Genomic DNA, 21578 nt, shown 5'->3' with positions numbered 1-21578 from the left:
AAAGGTCTGTTCCTAAAGACTGGAAAAAAGCACAGGTCACACCAATATTCAAGAAAGAAAATAGGAGTAACCCACTGAATTACAGACCCATATCACTTACCTCAATTTGCAGTAGGATTTTGGAGCATATACTGTACTGGAACATTATGAATCACGTTGAAGAAAATGATGTATTGATACATAACCAACACGGATTCAGAGAATATCGTTCTTGTGCAACGCAGCTAGCTCTTCATTCCCATGAAGTAATGAGTGCTGTCAACAAGGGATCTCAGATCGATTCCATATTCCTAGATTTCCAGAAGGCTTTTGATACCGCTCCTCACAAGTCTCAGTTGTGTGACTGGATTCGTGATTTCCTCTCTGAGAGGTCACAGTTCATAGTGATGGACGGTAAATCATTGAGTAGAACAGAAGTGATATCTGGCATTCCGCAAGGTAGTGTCACAGGCCCTCTGCTGTTCCTGATTTACATAAATGATCTAGGTGATAATCTGAGCAGCCCCCTTAGATTGTTTGCAGATGACGCTGTAATTTACCGTCTAGTAAAATTATCAGATAATCTATTCCAATTACAAAATGATCTGGAGAGAATTTCTGTATGGCGCGAAAAGTGGCAATTTGCACTAAACAAGGAAAAGTGCAAAGTCATCCACATGGCTACTAAAAGAAATCCCATAAATTTTGGGTATACGATAAATCGCACAAATCTAAGGGTTGTCAATTTGACTAAATACCTAGGAATTACAATTATGAGCAACTTAAATTGGAAAGATCACATAGATAATATTGTGGGGAAGGCAAAACAAAGACTGCGCTTTGTTGGCTGAACACTTAGAAGATGCAACAAACCCACTAAAGAGACAGCCTACATCACACTTGTCCACCCTCTGCTGGAATATTGCTGTGCGGTATGGGATCTTTACCAGGTAGGATTGACGGAGGACATCGAAAAAGTGCAAAGAAGGGCAGCTTGTTTCGTGTTATCGTGCAGTAGGGGTGAGAGTGTCACTGATATGGTACATGAGTTGGGATTGCAGTTACTGAAACAAAGCGGTTTTCTTTGCGGCAAGATCTATTTAAGAAATTTCAATCGCCAACTTTCTCTTCTGAATGCGAAAATATTTTGTTGACACCCACCTACGTAGGGAGAAATGATCATCACAACAAAATAAGAGAAATCAGAGCTCGAACGGAAATATTTAGGTGTTCCCTTTTCCACGTGCCATTCGAGAGTGGAATGGTAGAGAAGTAGTATGAAAATGGTTCGATGAACTGTCTGCCAGGCACTTGAGTGTGAATTGCAGAGTAACCATGTAGATGTAGATTTAGATGTAGACTATTTGATGTTGACTACTCACTTACTCTGCAATTTGTACCCTGTCTCTCTTGCTAAGCAAGAATACTCCCCTACCTTTGCAGCCCCTACAACTCCCAGAGAGATTGATGCTGTCACAGCATTATCTATGTTAACTAATTTGAAAAGTTCCAGTCTGTCTGTTGCTAGGTGATCTAAGATGTTACCTCCACGACTTAGTTCTCAATTGGAGCTCAAAGTAATTTTTCTACAAGACATGCAGAATAATGGCATATTAACCTCTGTCTGTGGCACCAGTTTTAATTGACTAACTCACCCATTCTGTAGAGGGCAAGTTGAAATCTCCCAGTATTACAATAGTGTGATCAGGAAACTTAACACAGAATTCTGCAAGTTCTCTCTGAAGTGCTCTGCCGGTACAGCTTCTGATGCAGGTGGTCTATAAAAGCATTTGATTACCATTTTTGACCCTTTTTAGATGCCTAACATAACCTAGATTATTTCACATTTAGAATCCGAAATAACCTCACTAGATATGAAATTCTGTACTGAAACAAATATTCCGCCATCATTGGCCTCTCCTTAAAGTAAATATTCCAATCTGTATTTAGGATTTTTGTGCTATTCACTTCTGGTTTCAACCAACTTTCTGTTCTTCATACTATCTGGGAATTATTTTCTATAACAAGCAACACTAATTCGCGCGCATTAGTGTGTTGTAGAGTTAGAGAACTTTCTTTTTATCCTTGTGTTTTATGATCTTTTTGGAGACTGAAGATCTCCTCTATAGTAATAAACATGGGCTACAGAAATGAGTTATCTTGTGAAACTCGGCTTACTCCGTTTCATCCATGGGATCATGAGATCCACAAAGTAATAGATAGTGATACATGGAATATCAAACCAACTTGTTTTTGATTTCAGGCTTCCTATCAGACAGAATTCAGCATATTGTTCTTAAGAGACGTGAAAGCAGCTCTTGGAATACACCAAAGGAATGTTATAGGGTTGTTACTGTTCACAATATGTAAAATTGTGGATTGGATATTGTCAGAAGCTAAAGTAACTTACAAAATACTTGTTCAACTAATTCTTAAGTATTGTTGGTCAGTCTGGGACACTAACCAGGTAGAATTAACAGAGAGGATCCATAGGTCATCAGCACTTTTCATCTCACATTCATGTAGTAAATATGAGGGCACCATAGAGATTCTTATCCATATCCATGGCATGGGCTACTAGAGAGAAGTTGTGCACCACTGAGATGTTTGCTCTCGAGATTCTGAAAATGGTATAGCCAAAAAAGAATCAAGCCACATATTGCTTATTACCACTTACAATATGAACAGTTGTTCATCACACACACAGTGCATATACGGAACCATAAAGGGGGATAAATGATAGTGGTAGACTTTGCCTCATACGGTAAAATGGGTTATGAAGTGTGGATGCATATTTTCAGAAAATGGATTTATCTGAAAATGAAGGTAATTTGCAGGATGAAGGGAAAACTGTATCTGTCAACCAAGAACTGTTCTAATGATGATGATGCTGTTGCAAGGAGTATTACAGAATATGAAAGAGAGTCATAAGACATATAAATAAATGTACTATGCGATGAAGATAGACATGTCATGCAAAAAAAGTAATTCATATTTTTGTATTTCCATCAAGTAGTTTTTAGGAAACAGAATACATTAAATACTTGCTGCTCCATTATGAAATTGGAGACGATAGGTTGTGTTTGAAGGGTGTAGCACTCTGCTCATAAACATAATGCCAGTAGAGGTCACCAGAGTAAACAGCTGCACTAGCTCACTAGAGTAAACATCTGTACTGTGCAGAATCCTTGGTGGACAAATTCCAATAAAGCAACGAGCACAGTGGATTGACACAGGAATGTGTTTCATTTTCTCAAAAGAGGAAGACTAGCTATCAGAGTAGATGAGGCATTCAATCTCCTTCAACTGGTAATCATAGTCAGTGATAGTAGTTAGTGTGTGGAGAGTGGCAAATACCAGTGTGTATCAGCCAGCAAGATACAGGACCATTTACAGCATCATTGTGTGGTGAACTATAATCTACAATGACAATACACTTCCAGTGTTTGTTGAGAGAGCCGTTGAACAGTGTGGAATGTAACCAGAACTACATCCAGTCCATTCTATCTCACTTCTCGTGCAACTTACCAAGCAAGGTATCACAGTGCTTAGCACACTGGGACTCGCATTCAGCAGGACAATAATTCAAATCCACACCTGGCCATGAGATTTAGGTTTTCTGTGGTTTCTCTAAATCGCTCCAGGCAAATGCCAGGATGGTGCCTTTGAAAGGGTGTGGCTGATTTCCATCTCCATCCTAGAAACAATCCAAATTTGTGTCCATCTATAATGATCTTGATGTCAACAGGATGTAAAATCTAATCTTGCTTCCTTCCTCCCTTCGCATAACTTTACACTCTCTCCAAGATGTTTGTTGAGTCCCCTGAGCAGTACAGTTACCACGTCTGTCTCCAGTGATACATATGTAGGGCTTCACTTGAAGAGTTTGTTTTCATCTGCATTCCTAGCAACATCCCTTGAACCAGTTGAGAAAACAGGTGGATATAATATGAAACACTTTCTCATAAGATGGCGTCCTTCACTTCTGTGATTATATCGCACTGTGTGTCCTCTAGGCAGCAGTGTAGAAGTGAAAACATTAGAAATCATGCCAGGTAGTTCATTAATATGGATTCCATACTTTATTAATGGTTGAGTCGCTTTGCCTTTATGACTCTTACTGGAGCAGGGCATAAGCAACTTTTATGGGTAGAGCCATTCTTATAAAGCTGGCAGCTCAGCAAAACAGCTGCATTTTGTGAGCCTCTAGCTCACTACATTCTTATAAAGCTGGCAGCTCAGCAAAACAGCTGCATTTTGTTTGTTGGCATGAAACTTGTAGTATTGTGTCATCACTAGTCTAATAGTAACTATTGGACTTTAAATTGATTTGCAAAGTATTCTGTTGTTTTGCTTGTTCATAAAAATCTGCCACAAACTGGACTATGTGTCTGTTCCCACTCAGTTGTACTCCGTGTATTCCTTCTTGGCAGTTGTTACAGACCAGACTCAGGTGTGCAGACTTCATCCTCACTGCCCTCAACAGACTATTACTCGGCAGTTGTTACTTGCATTGTGAACTCAGTGGTCATGTGTGCTTGACATAGTGGTATGAGGTACCACAGGTCTCCCAGTTTAGTAAAATGGTCTGACTCTGTATTGCCTGTGAAGCAGTTTAAAAGAATACTGAGTGACACTGTCAGCTATATATTCAAGCAGTTACAAGTTTATGATCTTAAGAACATCCATTTATGGGAATTTTATGTCCATGGCAAATAGATAATTTACTGCATAATATTGATAGTGTTAAGTCAGCTCCAAATAGTCTCAACTGATTTTTAAATTTTCTTTGTACCAAATACAGAAGAAATTGATTAATCCACATGTGTGGTTTGTATTTGTATTACCATGCTTGCTACTATTAGTAAATAGTTAAATACGTCAAAAAGAGAATGAGATAGAACATTTTTTGAAGTCCTGATATGAGGTGTGATAAAAGTCGAAAAAAAAAATTGAAATGCTTTACTGATACTAATTTCATTTTTAATTTTGGTGTAGCTCCAAGAGTAATGTTTTAATCAATTATAGCTAAGTCAAAATTTTTAGTTTTTCCTGTAATTCTCATGTCGTACACATTGTTGCAGGTGCCGACACAGTAATTTTTCGAGATATTTTGGCGACAGTGACCCACAATGCAATAAAAGATGTGATGTGTGTAGAAATAAGAAGTCTGTAGAAATGTCAGTGCAGCAATTTTTGAATGATATTTTCCATAAAACAAGAGTCAGTCATGACTATAATTCCTACGATGATGACCTATATGAAGGAGGGCGCCGTGGACAGAAAAGGTAATACTTTTGAGGATAGAAACTTTGCTAGAAGGTGCATTAAAGGAGGGAAACAATAACAAAATCTCAGATTTATGATGAAGCTGTGATGGAATTAGTACAGGGAAACAACTACGTCACTTGTAATGAATTGTGTATAACAGCTACTTTAAAAAAAAAAAAACATCAACTGAAAGCATTAGGAAAAAACCATCAACTGAAAGCATTAGGCTGTTCAAATCACAAAATTGTTTTTGAGAAAGAAATTTGATACTATCGAAAGTACAAAATTAGTAACTGGTTTATTGACATTTAATTTATGTAAAGCAGCATCATGTTAAGCGTGTTTTTCCTGACAGTTTCTTTCTGCAAATGAACTGTCATTGAATTTAGCTGAAGCACAATACATGCAATTCAGTACTGCACAAGGCCTGACCACACCATTAGAAATAATGCGTAAGGGTAAGTAAATAAGTGAAACATGGTACTCTAACTGGAAGTCACTATTACAAATCTTCTTAAACACATAAATGCTGCAACTTTTACATTATGAAGAATGTCAAATTTTTTAGATGAAAATGCCAAAAAGTTGACTGGCTTTTCCAACTTTCATTTACTAATGTCTTATTGTATCATATTCTGGGGATCCCATATCGAAGAAGGGAAGTGTTTCATAGAAGCATGAAAGGAGGATAATGTGTGGTGTCCATTCTAGAACCTCTTGTAGGCAGCTCTTTAAGCAGTTGAGCATACTGACCACAATGTCATTATACATATACTCTCTTATGAAGTTTTTCTCAACAGTCAGTCACAGTTTGAACACAAAAGTAATGTGCATAAATATAACACCAGAAGGAGAAACGATTTACACTATACTTAACTTAGTTAGTGCAGCATGGAAAGGATTGAGGTATTCAGCCGTATCTTTGACCACCTATCCAGTGAAGTAAAGAACTTAATGGGTAATATAATTAATTCAAACCCAAACTACCTATTTCACAACTCCTTCAGATCACTAAAAATAACTGTGTGCTCCCTCCCCCCTCATGAAGAAATCACATGAATGGTCAGGATTTTGCCATATTTTCTGCTGTGAAGATGTTCTCTAATTGTAAAACTAATTTATTCCACATCAAAGCAAAAGGTTGCAAATAAGTAACTAACTGTAACTATTTTTGTGAAGGTGACTCCTAGGAGAGTGCATCCTGTCATCTTTTAATAATGTTGTTGGGAAAAATGAAAGAGAAAGGAGATGATGACACCCAGTACCAGGACATAACAGACTCTTCTCGAATAGTGTCTTGGTGCAGTGAACTTAACTTTCGAATATTGTCTTGGTGTAGTGAACTTAACGTATCTAGCTGACAAACAGATCACCATGAGTATTGTTCAAAATCTAATTTCTGCCACATGTGTGCTGCAACTCGTGACACACTGCCAGGTGTCGTCTTAACTAAATATTGCATTTGATTGGCACAGTGTGTTTAATTCTACACTTCCTCCTACTTTTGATTGAGTTAGAAAAATGACATGCAGTAATATTACAAGCTTTCTGTCTTGTCATCTTTTTTCTCCTACCTTCCATTTGATTCCATTACAGTCCTACCCTGAATTGGCCACTTTTCCCTGTATCTGATCCTGTTGTCTTACCTGTGACCACTATTGTTGTACTTACGCTGCCTCATATACCTGAAATTTTCCTTGCACATGTTGTAACATAACCCATGCAGATTGCACATAGTACAATGGGAGCTGTGCATGAGTAGAGCTGCCATGGTGCAGTTGGGGTACAGCTGCATTTAGTTTATGTATCCGTGTTGTTCCTCACATGGGCAAGTGGTTGATGTCCCAGCTTCCCACGTGATCAAAACAGAATTTGGTTCATTCATTTCAAGTTAAAACTTTGCTTTGGATGAGAAGTCAAATCCAAACATCTGCCTTTTGCAAGCATTGCTGTTCGACTTGTGCCAGTTGAGCATGCTTCATGCGCTAAAAGCTTTAACTTCATGTCGCCAGTATTGCTACCCAAGAAATAGTTCATTAAGGCAGTTGCTCTGAGAACATCCGTGTGACTAGTGAAAATACACTCCTGGAAATGGAAAAAAGAACACATTGACACCGGTGTCTCAGACCCACCATACTTGCTCCGGACACTGCGAGAGGGCTGTACAAGCAATGATCACACGCACGGCACAGCGGACACACCAGGAACAGCGGTGTTGGCCGTCGAATGGCGCTAGCTGCGCAGCATTTGTGCACCGCCGCCGTCAGTGTCAGCCAGTTTGCCGTGGCATACGGAGCTCCATCGCAGTCTTTAACACTGGTAGCATACCGCGACAGCGTGGACGTGAACCGTATGTGCAGTTGACGGACTTTGAGCGAGGGCGTATAGTGGGCATGCGGGAGGCCGGGTGGACGTACCGCCGAATTGCTCAACACGTGGGGCGTGAGGTCTCCACAGTACATCGATGTTGTCGCCAGTGGTCGGCGGAAGGTGCACGTGCCCGTCGACCTGGGACCGGACCGCAGCGACGCACGGATGCACGCCAAGACCGTAGGATCCTACGCAGTGCCGTAGGGGACCGCACCGCCACTTCCCAGCAAATTAGGGACACTGTTGCTCCTGGGGTATCGGCGAGGACCATTCGCAACCATCTCCATGAAGCTGGGCTACGGTCCCGCACACCGTTAGGCCGTCTTCCGCTCACGCCCCAACATCGTGCAGCCCGCCTCCAGTGGTGTCGCGACAGGCGACGAATGGAGACGTGTCGTCTTCAGCTATGAGAGTCGCTTCTGCCTTGGTGCCAATGATGGTCATATGCGTGTTTGGCGCCGTGCAGGTGAGCGCCACAATCAGGACTGCATACGACCGAGGTACACAGGGCCAACACCTGGCATCATGGTGTGGGGAGCGATCTCCTACACTGGCCGTACACCACTGGTGATCGTCGAGGGGACACTGAATAGTGCACGGTACATCCAAACCGTCATCGAACCCATCGTTCTACCATTCCTAGACCGGCAAGGGAACTTGCTGTTCCAACAGGACAATGCACGTCCGCATGTATCCCGTGCCACCCAACGTGCTCTAGAAGGTGTAAGTCAACTAAACTGGCCAGCAAGATCTCCGGATCTGTCCCCCATTGAGCATGTTTGGGGACTGGATGAAGCGTCGTCTCACGCGGTCTGCACGTCCAGCACGAACGCTGGTCCAACTGAGGCGCCAGGTGGAAATTGCATGGCAAGCCGTTCCACAGGACTACATCCAGCATCTCTACGATCGTCTCCATGGGAGAATAGCAGCCTGCATTGCTGCGAAAGGTGGATATACACTGTACTAGTGCCGACATTGTGCATGCTCTGTTGCCTGTGTCTATGTGCCTGTGGTTCTGTCAGTGTGATCATTTGATGTATCTGACCCCAGGAATGTGTCAATAAAGTTTCCCCTTCCTGGGACGATGAATTCGCTGTGTTCTTATTTCAATTTCCAGGAGTGTATATCCAGGGAGAAATTTAAGTACTGTGATGGAAAATACATAATTATGTATTCAACAAAGTTAGAGGATTTAGCAATTTTTTTTTTTATCCAAAAGGAAATAAGGCCACTTGCTCTTTCTTGTAATTCTGCCGGTGACTAACCCAGTAAAGTTTCAAATGTTGCCCAGTCAGTCTGTTGAAGCCACCTGAAAAGCTGCTTTAATAAGTAAGCAGTAATATTGACATCACAACCGCAAATGTGCCATTACAGTGCAAAGTCTGTGTGTGACTGTGAACCATATGACATTGAGATTTTTTTTGGTCTGTTGGGCAACTGTAATGAGTAACCTAATGTGTAGGGAGAGCCACTCCATACTGACGAACAGTTACATAGGATCATTAGTATTAAACTTTTTAACGACTACGTTTGAAAATTTTAAGAAAATATAATAGGTCTTTGTCCTTAAAACAGACAATGTAAACAGTCACTAAAATTTGGTTTATAAAAGAAGTGCACACCTTAACTCCCAAACTGTAGTCTGAACTAAGCAAAAATTCAATTATTTAAGCTGAACTTTGAGTGGCATCCAGTCACACAATATTTTGAAGTCAAAAACTTGACTCAGCTTGCCAGTCCATCAGAAAATCAGAATTAATGTAGCCATCAGAAAATGTTTCAGTGGAACTCATTCTGGAAAATGACATTGGCTCATTAGCTCTGTTGTACCTGGTGGGGATAAAACATTCAGACACCTACTTGTACAATTCACCAGTACCAAATTACTTTAAGACACTTTAAAACAACAGAGAGAAAACCACAATTAATTTAAATGTTACAATAAAGCAAATCAATTATGCATAAATTCAATAGATCACCCAACACAGGCACACAAAAGGCTGAAACAGTCAGTGCAAAAATTCGACACATATGTAAATTGTGAGTACATTAATTAATACCTTACTACTAAAAGAGTGAGTGAACAAATTCGTAGCTCAGTGCTAGGAGAGGGCCAGCTGGCAGCCATGGATTTGGTAAACATGAAGTACACTTCCATACTTCAATTTAAAAGCACAAATAAGTGTGTATAGTTTGTCACTGACATGCCACTTAACACCCTAATCACCTTGCCAAATTATGAATGGAGGTAATCTGGGGAAACTTAGTGCAAACAAAATATCCGGCAGGTCCTTATTGTTAGAAGGCAGAAATGAGGTTAAGAGAGCAGCCTTCGACACAGATGGGCTAATGTCCCACACCACAACCCGTTGGGCCAACAACAACATGCTATACCGTGAAGTCCCTCTTCCAGTAGAGGCAGTTACAAGACCGACTCCCTGCTGACCAATCTCTTCAGAAGTCATGGCTGGCACGTAACCATTTCAGGCAGTGAGATCACTCTCGGCCACCAGTGACCTGCCCTATGCTCAACAGCCAAACACTGGCCACTGGCCATATTTTTGCCTGTGCATGGCCTAAGACCTTTCACCAGGTAAAGGGTGCACATGCTATCAGCAGGTGTAAAATCTTTGCATGAGCAATACCTACCCAGGAAAGAAACAATATGGATGTATCACCCCCCCCCCCCCTCCCCCAAAGTGAAGATTGGAAGAAGGTCTAGAGGCCTTTCTCACATTTGCCTGCACCCACAGCCCCTGCTAATAATCTGGCTTAGGTGAGCTCCAATCTTCCTATGTGTTTGCAGATCCTCTGTTAGGAAATTCTTCAGGGGTAGGGGGTAGGACCTGGAGGACCTTGCATAGCCCCACAAAGTGCAGAAGCATTTTTCCGGTGAACCCTTATGCGACCTTACTCTGAGCCCAGGCATTTTTGATGTAGACCATATCGCCTCCTGCCACTGATGTTGCAAGTCTTCCCCTGTTGTAACTTCGGGCTTGCCTATGGGGCATGAGAATCATATTCCTCCTTGCAGCCTCCCATTTCCCCCTCAAATTTCTGAAGTAAACAAGATTGTTGAATGAGCAAAGACTGCTGAAAGGGGACTCAACCTCAAATAAGAGCATCAGTTGGCCAGAGTAGTTTTGTGGACTTCATGGCACACTATATTGAATGCCAAACTCGACCAATGCAAGGAACCACCTTTTCTGGTGCCTGGATTGGTAGATAAAAAGCATGGATTTCAAATTCCTATTTATGTACTTTGCGAACAGGGGCAGGGGGTGTCATAAGGTGTTGTAGTTACATGCCTGCTCTTGTGGTTGAAACACAGTCCAAAACCCCCGTGAAGTAATCATGGGAGTGTTATTGCTCACTACCACCCTGGGTGGCCCAAACTGGCGAAGATAGTTAACAAATGCTGAGTGCTCCAAGCCTAGTGGTCCCCTTACTCAGTTTGAGTCACACAAATGTTGTAAAAGCAGTCACCACTATGAATACAAACCTATTTCCGCCTTTGGTGCATGGAAGGGGACCCAGGTAATTGATAAATATTTTTTTCATTAGCTTAAACTCCATAATGGAATGCAAGAACCCATTTTGGTATATCAGGTTCTCTGCTTGCATTCTCAGCATTTACCTACCTGTAATTGTATATTGGTCCCCATTCCCTTTCAGGTCAGATGCTCCTTGTTTTTCATTTTCATTTTATGGATGTCCAGATGCTGCCCCCCCCCCCCCCCCCCCCCCCCCACACACACACACACACACACACACACACACACACACACACACACACACACACACACACACTGATTAGTGGAAATAGGTGAAGACAGTCAGAACCAGACTTCGGGGTAGGCAGATCTTCAATTTACCGTTATATCTCATGTGGTAACAAAACGGCCCCTTTTATAAAGAATACTCGTCCAACAAACATCCTTCCTCTAACTCATTCCTGATACTGCCTAACTCGTTATCCTTTCCCTGTTCTTTGTCAAAGTCACAAAATAGGGAAGAGATCTCATTTAGGACAGCAGTGGCCACTCGGGTTCCCGATACCTCTGTCCCACTGGCAGATGTTGGTACTCCTTGTTCACCCATTACCTCCTCCTCTTCGTCCCTGAACATTTGACTAAGCGTGTCAGTGACCTGATCCTGTGATCCCTTAATGTGACCAACATCAAACTGAAACACTGATATATGCATGGGCCACCTTGGCACCCTTTACTATCTTGCATGGCCAGGCCACAACCAAATTTAAGGCTTAATTGTTAGTTTCCAACTTAAACCTCCTATGTTACAGATAGAATCTAAATTTCTCCAAGATGAATAGCACTGCCAGGGCCTCGAGTTTGCACACAGAGTAGTGACCCTCTGGATCCCGACAGTGCCCTTAATGCGTATGCTAATAGCTGGCAGTCACATTGTTGGTCTTGCAGCAAGATTGTCGTGATGCCTGAATTAGAACAATCAGTCTGGATCACAAGCAGCAGATTGAAGTTGGGAGTTTCTAACACCAGGCCATTGCTGATCACATGTTTTAGGGAACTGAATGCAGATTGCTGAGAGTCATTTCACCTAAACCTTTTCCCTTGCCTTTGGAGTTGATTCAGAGAAGCCACTTACTGGATGAAGTTAGGCACAAATGTTCTGAAGAAATTCACCATTTTGATAAATCAGGCTATATTTTTTTACTTTGGGGTTGTGAGATTTTGTAAATGGTATGATTCTTTGACTGACCAATGCTGACAACTTTTGTCAAACTATATGCCCCAAGAATGAAATTTCTCTCCTGGCCAGTGTCATCTTGGTTGGCTTGGCCATCAGATCTCCTTCCCTGAGCTGTTGTAGCACTTCACTCAGATGCTTTAAATATGCTCCAAAGCTAGCACTGTAAATGACCATGCCATCTAGGTTATACACAAATCTGAAATTCAAGTCTCCCAGCACTGAGTCTAATAGATGGGACAGGCCTGCCACTCCTGTGGACAACACAACAGGTACCCTGTTGAATTTGAATAAGTTATAGTCTGTGCAGGAGGTGGTCACTGGTTTGGAATCCTCAATAAGTAGTAATTAATAGTATACTTGGTTTAAATTTAGCATCATGAAAACCTATGCCCCAGCAAACCACGTAAAACAGTTGTGCAAGACCGGGAAAGGGACAGATTCTAACACAACCTTTTGGTTCAGATTACAATAATTGACAACTGACCTATAGCTGGAACTGGTTGTATTGGACATGAAGGAGATGGGCACTGCATACACAGAAACAGATAGCCTGATAACTCCACCCATCAGCAGCTGGTCAGTGTTCTTGTGAAATTCAAGCATTTTGGGTGGTGATAACCAGTAAGGAACTTGCTGCACTGAAACTTGGTCATTCAGCTTTATTGAATTTTATGCATGACCCCCAGTCTATCTGTGAGAACATCTAGAAATTGTTGCAATAAATCCACCAACTGTTTGGGTTCTGGCTCAGGCAAGTGCCCTACATCAGAACCCAATTCTTCAGCTTGAACATGGCCCACTCCAGGTGAGGCCTGGTGTCTGCATAATGGGTATCTATTCTTAGGATAAAACTAGAATACATCTCTTTCCCTGAATAATCTAACATACACTTAGTTCTCATTAAAAAATCAGCTCCCAAAACAATCACATTTGAAAGAGCCCTAATCACTACAAACATCAGAAGCCAGGTAAAATTTCCAATCCTGAGCTTGCAATGTAACTGCCCAACAACCTTTAATGTCTCTCCAGAGACGAACTGGCAGTTTTGCACAGCTGTGGTAACCCTGCAACCTGTTTATTCTCCTAGAATCAATCAAAATCAACCATGGAAACACTACTGCCAGGATCAATCAATGCGCACACACACAGGTTCTGAACCAAAGGTGACACACACACAATCAACAAATGTGTGGTGTTAACAGCATATACCTCACAGCAGCTGTGTGGGATCTACTGGAATGCTGCTTCTATGTCAAGGTCTGGCGTCAACTGTTCAGAAGTCACTCTAACGGTTCTTTGCAATCTCTGGCCAAAAGCTGCCCACTCCCACACAGAAAATCCCATGCCATATGTCCCCTTTTGCACTTGACTCAGCAAGTTCCTTTTGTAATTCAAACCAGTGTGTGGTGCACCACAACTCTGTTTCTCGTCCTTATGTCTGACATTTTTAACACTAGTTGCCATTTTGTCTAGATAGGAAAATGAATGCAGATTACCCATAAACATTACGCATAAATGATCTTATGGTCGCATCCCCATCCAACAAAGCAGCTCCTTCCTGAATAACACCAAGTAAGGAATAGCCTGCGCCAGATGCAGTACTCGCCTCGCTTTCTGCAAATCTACCCACAATGCAACCCTGGCCACTCACACACGTTTAATGTAATCAGCTAGAAATGCTATGCTAAGGGGCCCGGGTTCGATTCCCGGCTGGTCGGAGGTTCTCCGCTCAGGGACTGGGTGTTGTGTCATCATCATCACCATCATATCCCCATCGATGCGCAAGTTGCTGAAGTGGTGTCAACTCAAAAGACTCCTGCACTAGGCGATCGGTCTACCCGATGGGAGGCCCTAGCCACATGACATTTTATTTCATTTCAGCTAGTGTCTCATGAGAAACTTGCTCCATGTAAATGTATTCATTAATTAGGTCCTTATGTCTATATACTCCCAAGCACAAAACAGACTCCTCTCATAGAGCGCACTAAGGGAACCACCACTTTGCAAAATTTCAGCTATTAACTTACTTAAATGCCCCTCGACAAGAGGGTAAATAACTTGACATACCACTCTGTGCAGTATCTGCAAGGCCTTGGCCTGGTTTTGAAGCCTTAAAGTTAACCATAACACCTTTGTTATGTGGTCAATATCACTAACTGACAAAATTTGGATGCTCTGGATAACAGGAAAAATGGGGTTTTGAAGCTTACTAAACTGATTAGACATATCTGTTCGCTTACTAGACTCCTCCGTACACCCTAGTTCTTGAGTCTCCCCTCTTTCACTCCATCCTGCCACTTAAGAAGGGACACATGTCATTGCACCAAAAGAGTTTTGTCCTTTAACTCTGATATATCAGGTATGAACTTAGGCTTCTTGTTAACTGCATGGATATCCTTAACTCTATTGGCAGTCTGATCTACCAGAGCGTGCAACCTCATTGCCTGAGTGCAAGAGGGGGAGATACCATCTAACAAAGCAGCTCCTTCCTGAATAACACCAAGTAAGGAATAACCTGCAGCACATGCAGTACTCACCTCCCAGACTGCCTGTGATGTGATGTGATGTTCACCAGCCTGTCCAATGCACCCTGCAGCCGCCGGCACAATGCAGCCACTCTGCACTTTTCAGATTTGCCTTGAATTCTTAATTCACACTGTAAACAGTCATCTCCTAAATGCTTCAGTTCCAGGACAGTTCTCGTGTCAATAGTCAACAGGATTCTGCAAGCACAAGGAAAACTATAATGACTAGTATGAAGAAAGGGTGCAAGACTATAACTACTCAGCCTATAAACAATAACTGCTCAGTACCAGTGTATGCTTTTGCCCAGTAATAACCATGCTTATTTCTACCATTTGGTAGGTTTGGTATTAGGGATGGGATTATATGGCATTGGAGGAGGTTAAACTTAGATACAAGGATCCTTGATTGTAAGCCACTGAGCCCTCCTATATAACATTTATTTAACAGACAGCCAAGTCAGTTTGCATACATTGGTACTTGACAAACAGTTCTATAGTATCATTAGTAATAAACTGAAACATACTAAGTTTGAAAATTTTAAGAATATGCGATGGGCTTTGGCGCTTAAAACAGACAATGTAAACAGTAACTAAAATTTGCTTTATGAAAGAACTGCACACTTAAAGTCCAAAATTGTAATCAGAACTAAGCAAAAATTCAGTTATTTGAGCTGAACTTTGAGTGACATCCAATTACATAATATTTTGAAGTCAAAAGATTTGCTCTGCTTGTCACTTCACAAGAAAATCAGAATCCTTAGTAATTAAAGTAAATAATATGCAAGTGCCCAATAAATGCAATAGTTTGCTGAGTTTACACCTGATACTGCCTTTATCCAGCTGTATAGGAAAGTGACACTGGCTCTGTCATACCTGCCTAGGGTAAAACATTTCAGACAGCTACTTTTACAATTCACCAGTGTATCCATGCCTTATGCTAAATTACTTCTGATACTTTAAAACAACAGAGAGAAAACCACAGTTATTTTACATGTTGCAATAAAACAAATCAAGTATGCATGAATTCAACAAATCGCCCAACATAGGCACACAAAAGGCTGGTGCAAAAATTTGACACTTAAGAAATCGCGACAACATTAGTTAACACCTTGCTACTAAGAGAGTGAGTGAATAAATATTCATAGTTCAGTGCTCAGAGAGTGCATGTTGGCATTTGGTAAACGTAATGTGAAATCCCACACTTTAGTTGAAACACACACATAATGGTGTATAGTCTGTCACTGACACACCACATAACACCCTAATCACCTAGCCAAATTAAGAATGCAGATAATCTGGGGAAACTTAGTTCAAACAAAAGTCTGATTATTACCATGAATCAGATTATGGATGAGGTTAAGACAGCAACCTTTGGCACGGTCTGGCCAACATGCCCTGCACTGTGATACTTTGGGCAAACGACAGCATAATGTGCTCTCAAGTATCTCTTCCAGTTGGCGGAAGTTACAAGATAGCCTCTCTGCTGGCCATCCCCCTTGGAACTCGTGGCTGGCATGTGACCAATACAGACATCACTCTGGGCCACCAGTGCCCCACTCTACACTTAAAACATTGAACACATTTCCACTTGTGCGTGGCCTTAAGACCCTTCGCAAGGCAAAGCGTGCACATGCTATATGCGGAAGGTATAAACTCTTTGTTTGAACTATACCTGGGTAGGGAGGAATCAATTAGGCTGTGTCAATATTCATCTGATCCTTCATAAAAATGTGTTGATCTCATTGATGACTGCGACATATAATCTCCTTCAGAGCTTTTAGTTGGAACTGGAACCAAAATTATGTTTTAAACTTCATGGTGGGTAATAACTGTATCCAAAACTGGGACTTGAACATGGGACCTTCACCTTTCACAGGCATGTGCTCTACCGATCGAGCTGTCCAAGCACAGTTCATGACTTCACTTCCACCAGTAGCTCTCTCCTTTCTTCCTTTCAGGGGAAGCTTGTCTAGCAAGGTATACAGAAGAAGTTCTGTGAGGTTGAGAATGTAGGAGAGAGGTGATGGCAGAAGTGAAGCTATGAGGGTGGTAATGAGTCATGCTTGGATAATTCAGTCAGCATAGCACTTGCCAGTCCTGACAAAACTCTACCATCTGGTGAGCAAGATGTATGACACAGGCGAAATACCCTCAGACTTCAAGAGGAATATAATAATTCCAATCCCAAAGAAAGCAGGTGCTGACAAATGTGAATATTACTGAACAATCAGTTTAATAAGCCACGGACGCAAAATACTAACGCGAATTCTTTACAGACAAATGGAAAAACTGGTAGAAGCCGACCTCGGGGAAGATCAGTTTGGATTCCGTAGAAATATTGGAACACATGAGGCAATACTGACCCTACGACTTACCTTAGAAGCTAGATTAAGGAAAGGCAAACCTACGTTTCTAGCATTTGTAGACTTAGAGAAAGCTTTTGACAATGTTGGCTGGAATACTCTCTTTCAAACTCTGAAGGTGGCAGGGGTAAACTACAGGGAGCGAAAGGCAATTTACAATTTATGCAGAAACCAGATGGCAGTTATAAGAATCGAGGGACATGAAAGGGAAGCAGTGATTGGGAAGGGAGTGAGACAGGGTTGTAGCCTATCCCCGATGTTATTCAATCTGTATATTGAGCAAGCAGTGAAGGAAACAAAAGAAAAATTAGGGGTAGGTATTAAAATCCATGGAGAAGAAATAAAAACTTTGAGGTTCGCCGATGACATTGTAATTCTGTCAGAGACAGCAAATGACTTAGCAGAGCAGTTGAATGGAATGGATAGTGTCTTGAAAGGAGGATATAAGATGAACATCAACAAAAGCAAAACGATGATAATGGAATGTAGTCGAATTAAGTTGGGTGATGCTGAGGGAATGAGATTAGGAAATGAGACACTTAAAGTAGTAAATGAGTTTTGCTATTTGGGGAGCAAAATAACTGATGATGGTCGAAGCAGAGAGGCTATAAATGTAGACTGGCAATGGCAAGGAAAGCGTTTCTGAAGAAGAGAAATTTGTTAACATCGAGTATAGATTTAAGTGTCAGGATGTCGTTTCGGAAAGTATTTGTTTGGAGCGTAGCCATGTATGGAAGTGAAACATGGACGATAAATAGTTTGGACAAGAAGAGAATAGAAGCTTTCATAATGTGATGCTACAGAAGAATTCTGAAGATTAGATGAGTAGATCATATAACTAATGAGGAGGTACTGAATAGGATTGGGGAGAAGAGAAGTTTGTGGCACAACTTGACTAGAAGAAGGGATCGGTTGGTAGGACATGTTCTGAGGCATCAGGGGATCACCAATTGGAGGACAACATGGAGGGTAAAAATCATAGAGGGAGACCAAGAGATGACTACACTAAACAGATTCAGAAGGATGTACGTTGCAGCAGGTACTAGGAGATGAAGTAGTTTGCACAAGATAGAGTAGCATGGAGAGCTGCATCAAACTAGTCTCAGGACTAAAGACCACAACAACAACAACAACAACAACAACAGCACTTGCCCATGAAAGCCCATGGTCTCAGGTTTGACTCCTCATCTGGCACACAGTTTTAATCTGCTGGGAAGTTTCAAATAGGTACACACACTGCTGCAGAATGAAAATTCATTCTGGAAAATCATTTGTTATCCACCTGGTAGCAGCCCCTACAGTTAATAACAAACACTCAAGACACTATTTATGGTTTCCACCTCTGACCTCATCCTCCCTGAGTGATGCCAAAAGTTAACAACACTGGATAATATGTTTTGGACACAGAGTGAGTCACTAACTATTGCCACCAAGAATAACTCCGAAAGTATGATAGGAGGTGAAAAGTTTGTGAGACAAAATGTTGCGTGGGACAATGGGGGCCAAATATGACATTGGTTTTTTGTTGCTACGTGGGGTCACTTCAAAGATATGAAGGTCAATTTTTTTTTTTTTAAATGGGATGCTATAGTTTGGTACTTGCTTTCTGATAGCAATTATCGAGACGGATCCAGTGATGTGTAACAGTAAGGTCTTTGAAGGTCAATGAAGGTCACAAAAGTGGCATGAATGTCCATTTACAGATGTTCAGAGTGATGATCATTGGTATAATGCAGTGCTGCAATCTTCCTGTCATGGACTGAGTGGTATTCCTTATCACATCGGCACTCATTGAAGCACATGCTCTGACAATTCTCTCTCTCATATCTTCAGATGTAGTTGCAACATCTTTATAAACAATGTCTTTTACGAATCCCAATAAGAAAAAATCCAGAGCCATCAAGTTTGGCAAAGGAGCTGGTAACGACATATCTCCTCCGCATCCAATCCACTGATTTGGAAATTGTCTCTGCAACTCATTTCTCGCCATCAGTAAAACATGTGCCAGACACCCACCGTGTTGATACCATATTCTGTACCTTGTTCCTAAAAGTATTTCTTCCAATAACAGAACTTATGTTTCTTCCAGGAATGTGGTGTACTTCCTACCATGAAGATTTCCTTCAATTAAATAGGGGCCTATAATTCTGTCCTCCAGACTCCCATGCCATACATATTTAGTGTGCAACTTGCCGCAGCCAACACAGATTTTCAGTTGCCCAATAATGCATGTTATGCAAGTTAACATTTCCATGGTTCATGAATGCAATCTCATCAGTAAATAAAATGAAATTAATAAATGTGCCATCCCTCTGAATCTGAAGTTGAGCCCATCAGCAGAATTCAATGTGACGCATACAATCCATGCAAGTTAATTCGTGGTGGAGACTGATATGGTAAGGATGATATTTCTGGTGAAGCAGATCATGAACACGAACAACACTACTCTGGCTCATGCCAGATTCCCTTGCGATTTGATGTGAACTGACATAAGGATCTTGAACCACAGTGGCAAGAGTACCAATTTCTGTTTCCTCATTAGTAACGTTCCTTTGCGGGATATGTTTCCGATGCATTAAAGATCCAGTTGTGCTCAATTTATCATACACATATTTAAATGTACAATGTGGAGGGCAAGTACGTTGAAGATATCTTTCAGTGTATAAGTCTCTAGCTCTTATTGAATTTCATTGCTATTCTCCATAAATGAGAAGCGTATCGACTTGTTCTTCGAAGGAACACATCATTCACATTCTCTTGATTCGACGATACTAGTCTTGCTGTTCCTATTAGTGTTGTATTGTGAAACCATCAAATGGTGTTTACATGTCAATGGTAAATTAGATGGATATGCCGTATTTGGCGAATATTTACTATTTGCACGATACAAGAGAGAGAATTGTCAGAGCATGTGCTTCACTAAGTGCCAAAGTGATTAGGAATACCACTCAATCCATGATAAGAAGATTGCAGCACTACATTGATACCAATGGTCATCACTTCAAACACTTTCTGTAAATTGATGTTCATGCCACCTTTGTGACCTTGAATGACCTTCAAAGACCTTACACATTGTTGGATTCGTCTCGATAGCTGCTATCAGAAAATAAGTACCAAAGTATAGCATCCCATAAAAGAACAAAGATGACCATCATATCTCTGATGCAAGCCCACGTAGCAACAAAAAACCAACGACATATTATGGCCCCCGTTGTCTCGTGCAACTTTTGTCCAACAAACTTTTCAACTCCTGTCATAGTTTCAGAGTTATTCGTGGTGGCAATAGTTAGTGACTCACCCTGTATACCTAACAGTATTTTCTGAAGTGGTAGGTACACTGGGATGGAACTCTGCTCCTTATGGGTAACTAAGAATAAGTCTCTTGGATACATAAAATTTAGTAAGACATGTTAAAACAGATGAGTTCCATACAGAATCATCCTGAGACGAGACTGGGTTGATGCAGCTCTCCATGCTACTCTATCCTGTGCAAGCTTCTTCATCTCCCAGTACCTACTGCAACCTACATCCTTCTGAATCTGTTTAGTGTAGTCATCTCTTGGTCTCCCTCTATGATTTTTACCCTCCACACTGCCCTCCAATACTAAATTGGTGAACCCTTGATACCTCAGAACATGCCCTACCAACCGATCCCTTCTTCTAGTCAAGTTGTGCCACAAACTCTTCTTCTCCCCCAATCCTATTCAATACCTCCTCATTAGTTATGTGATCTACCCATCTAATCTTCAGCATTCTTCTGTAGCACCACATTTCGAAAGCTTCTATTCTCTTCTCGTCCAAACTATTTATCGTCCATGTTTCACTTCCATACATGGCTACGCTCCAAACAAATACTTTCCGAAACGACTTCCTGACACTTAAATCTATACTTGATGTTAACAAATTTCTCTTGTTCAGAAACGCTTTCCTTGCCATTGCCAGTCTACATCTATAGCCTCTCTGCTTCGACCATCATCAGTTACTTTGCTCCCCAAATAGCAAAACTCCTTTACTAGTTTAAGTATCTCATTTCCCAATCTAATTCCCTCAGCATCATCTCAGTTAACTCGACTACATTCCATTATCATCGTTTTGCTTTTGTTGATGTTCATCTTATATCCTCCTTTCAAGACACTATCCATTCCGTTCAACTGCTCTGCTAAGTCATTTGCTGTATCTGACAGAATTACAATGTCATCGGCGAACCTCAACGTTTTTATTTCTTCTCCATGGATTTTAATACCTACTCCGAATTTTTATTTGTTTCCTTTACTGTTTGTTCATTATACAGATTGAATAACATCGAGGAGAGGCTAAAACCGTGTCTCACTCCCTTCCC

The 21578-nt window shown here is 41.3% G+C and overlaps 1 protein-coding gene across 1 annotated transcript in view; it reads left to right on the top strand.

The window, feature by feature from the left end:
* The window catches only part of LOC126184681 (uncharacterized), a 295613-nt gene that overhangs the window by 205339 nt on the left and 68696 nt on the right, over nt 1-21578 (top strand). Inside the window, exon 9 of the mRNA XM_049927173.1 lies at nt 5064-5267. Within this exon, the coding sequence (XP_049783130.1) occupies nt 5064-5267 (204 nt within the window). The remainder of the gene's footprint in view (nt 1-5063; nt 5268-21578) is intronic.

Source organism: Schistocerca cancellata, chromosome 4, assembly GCF_023864275.1.
Source record: "Schistocerca cancellata isolate TAMUIC-IGC-003103 chromosome 4, iqSchCanc2.1, whole genome shotgun sequence".
Taxonomy (NCBI): Eukaryota; Metazoa; Arthropoda; class Insecta; order Orthoptera; family Acrididae; genus Schistocerca; species Schistocerca cancellata.
This window is presented reverse-complemented; position numbering and strand designations above follow the sequence as displayed.